This window comes from Stegastes partitus, unplaced genomic scaffold (genome assembly GCF_000690725.1).
Source record: "Stegastes partitus isolate 25-593 unplaced genomic scaffold, Stegastes_partitus-1.0.2 Scaffold1358, whole genome shotgun sequence".
Taxonomy (NCBI): domain Eukaryota; kingdom Metazoa; phylum Chordata; class Actinopteri; family Pomacentridae; genus Stegastes; species Stegastes partitus.
The window spans coordinates 108,313-110,234 of record NW_007579089.1 but is presented as its reverse complement, the minus strand read 5'-3'; the positions used below and the strand labels follow the sequence as shown (position 1 = coordinate 110,234).

Sequence of the window (1,922 nt, the reverse complement as noted above, 5' to 3'; positions counted from 1 at the left end):
ACCAGAGTTCTGTCAGTGTTCTGTCAGTGTTCTGTCAGAGTTCTGTCAGTGTTCTGTCAGTGTTCTGTCAGAGTTCTGTCAGTGTTCTGTCAGTGTTCTGTCAGAGTTCTCTCAGAGTTCTGTCAGTGTTCTGTCAGAGTTCTGTCAGAGTTCTGTCAGTGCTCGGCACCGTCACATTTGAATCTATTTACTTTTGTTTTTCATCTGTTTCCATATTTTGATCTTGTACACTGGACCTCACTCTGTATATGTTGTTGCACCGACCCACCAGAACCAACTCCCCATATTGTGTAAACTATAGCTGGCAATAAATCTGGATCTGGTTCTGGTTCTGGTTTTAAGCAGTTGTCAACGCTGTGGCTGTGTTCAGTGAAATAATGAAAATATTAACTTTAGAAACTCACATGAGACCCATTACACAGCAACAGGGTCAGAGCAGAACAAGCCAAACCGGGCTTCTACGGGTCAGAGCCTGGTTTTATGTTTAATCCAGGAGCTGGTTGTTCATTTGACCCACACTGAGTGAAACCAGCTCCGCTGTGGGTCACGGTGACACATATACTAAGTCGTGTAATAATACAACCAAAATACATGATGTGAACTGATCCTGTCGGTCCAGTTAAGGTCAACAGAACCGATTCCAGGGGTATAAAGTACATCCGGTGTTGTCAGGAATCAGTGGAACCAGCTGATCTGCAGAACCTCAGTATATCTTACCTTTCTACACACTGACTGTAGGGTTTTAGTCCCTTATGTGTCTCCTCCATAAACGCCGCTAAGCGCTGACCGGGTCTGGTGCTGACATGGACCTGGTGCTGCCTTGGGCCTGGTGCTGACATGGACCTGGTGCTGCCTTGGGCCTGGTGCTGCCTTGGGCCTGGTGCTGCCATGGGCCTGGTGCTGCCATGGGCCCGGTGCTGCCATGGGCCCGGTGCCGACATGGACCTGGTGAACAGTGAACTTCTCCTGCAAACTCGTGAGGATTTAAACAAACTTCTGCAGCAGCAGAACCTTTAGCTGAGGTTGAGCTGAGCTGCCGGTTGGTTCGTATGGTGCTGATGAGGTGTGATGCGCGTAAATCAGGTGTCTTCACTGTTCACTGAACCTACAGGTGTGTGAACAGTGTGTGTGTGTCGAGGAGTTTTGGTGCTTGTACAGTTTGTTACAACAGTAAAGCTGTGTGGTTCTGATTCTGACCACCTGAGGGACGACTTTACAGCAACAACCAGGTGAAGGTTGAAGATCAGCGATCTTGTTCCTGCAGAAGCTGCTCTGCTCATCAGGTGGGTCCAACAGGAAGTGACCTCAGTGTGTTTGCAGGAGTTTCATCTACGCCTTCCTGACCAGAGGGCGACCCGTCCCGCTGATCATTGTCCTCTGCGCCACCGTCTTCTGCTCGCTCAACGGCTTCCTGCAGGGACACTACCTGCTGCACTGCAGCTGCTGGAAAGACACCTGGCTGACGGACGCCCACCTGGCTGCAGGTGAGCACCGTCACCAGGAAGCTCCAGCAGCACCATGTCTGACAGGTTTCTTTGGAATGTCGTCTCCTTTCCTTGGAACTGTTTTTTGTCTGTCTCACAGGAACTAGTTTTTCCTGTCAGCTTGGTGGGTGTCTGTGAATACTACATTACCCATGAGCCTCGCTGACATGGAGCAGAAGCTAGCACCAACTATACTAGACAAGCTAACTATGAGGACATTAGCCAACTGCTAACAGCCATAGCTAGCTGTTAGTGAAGTTAGTTATCTGTTAGCAATGTTTGCTGACTGCTGGTGACATTAGCTGACAATTAGCAACATTAGCCAAATGTGAGCAGCACAAGCTAACTGTTAGTATCATTAGTCAACTGTTAACTGTTAATGATATTGGTCAACATTAGCCGCATTAGCCAACTGTTAATGATGTTTGTCGACATGAG

The 1,922-nt window shown here is 48.5% G+C and overlaps 1 protein-coding gene across 1 annotated transcript in view; it reads left to right on the top strand.

Annotated features, from left to right (window-relative positions):
• Window positions 1–1,922, top strand: part of LOC103369991 (3-oxo-5-alpha-steroid 4-dehydrogenase 2-like) — a 5,555-nt gene that overhangs the window by 1,082 nt on the left and 2,551 nt on the right. Inside the window, exon 2 of the mRNA XM_008298886.1 lies at window positions 1,321–1,484. Coding sequence (XP_008297108.1) covers window positions 1,321–1,484 — 164 coding nt within the window. The remainder of the gene's footprint in view (window positions 1–1,320; window positions 1,485–1,922) is intronic.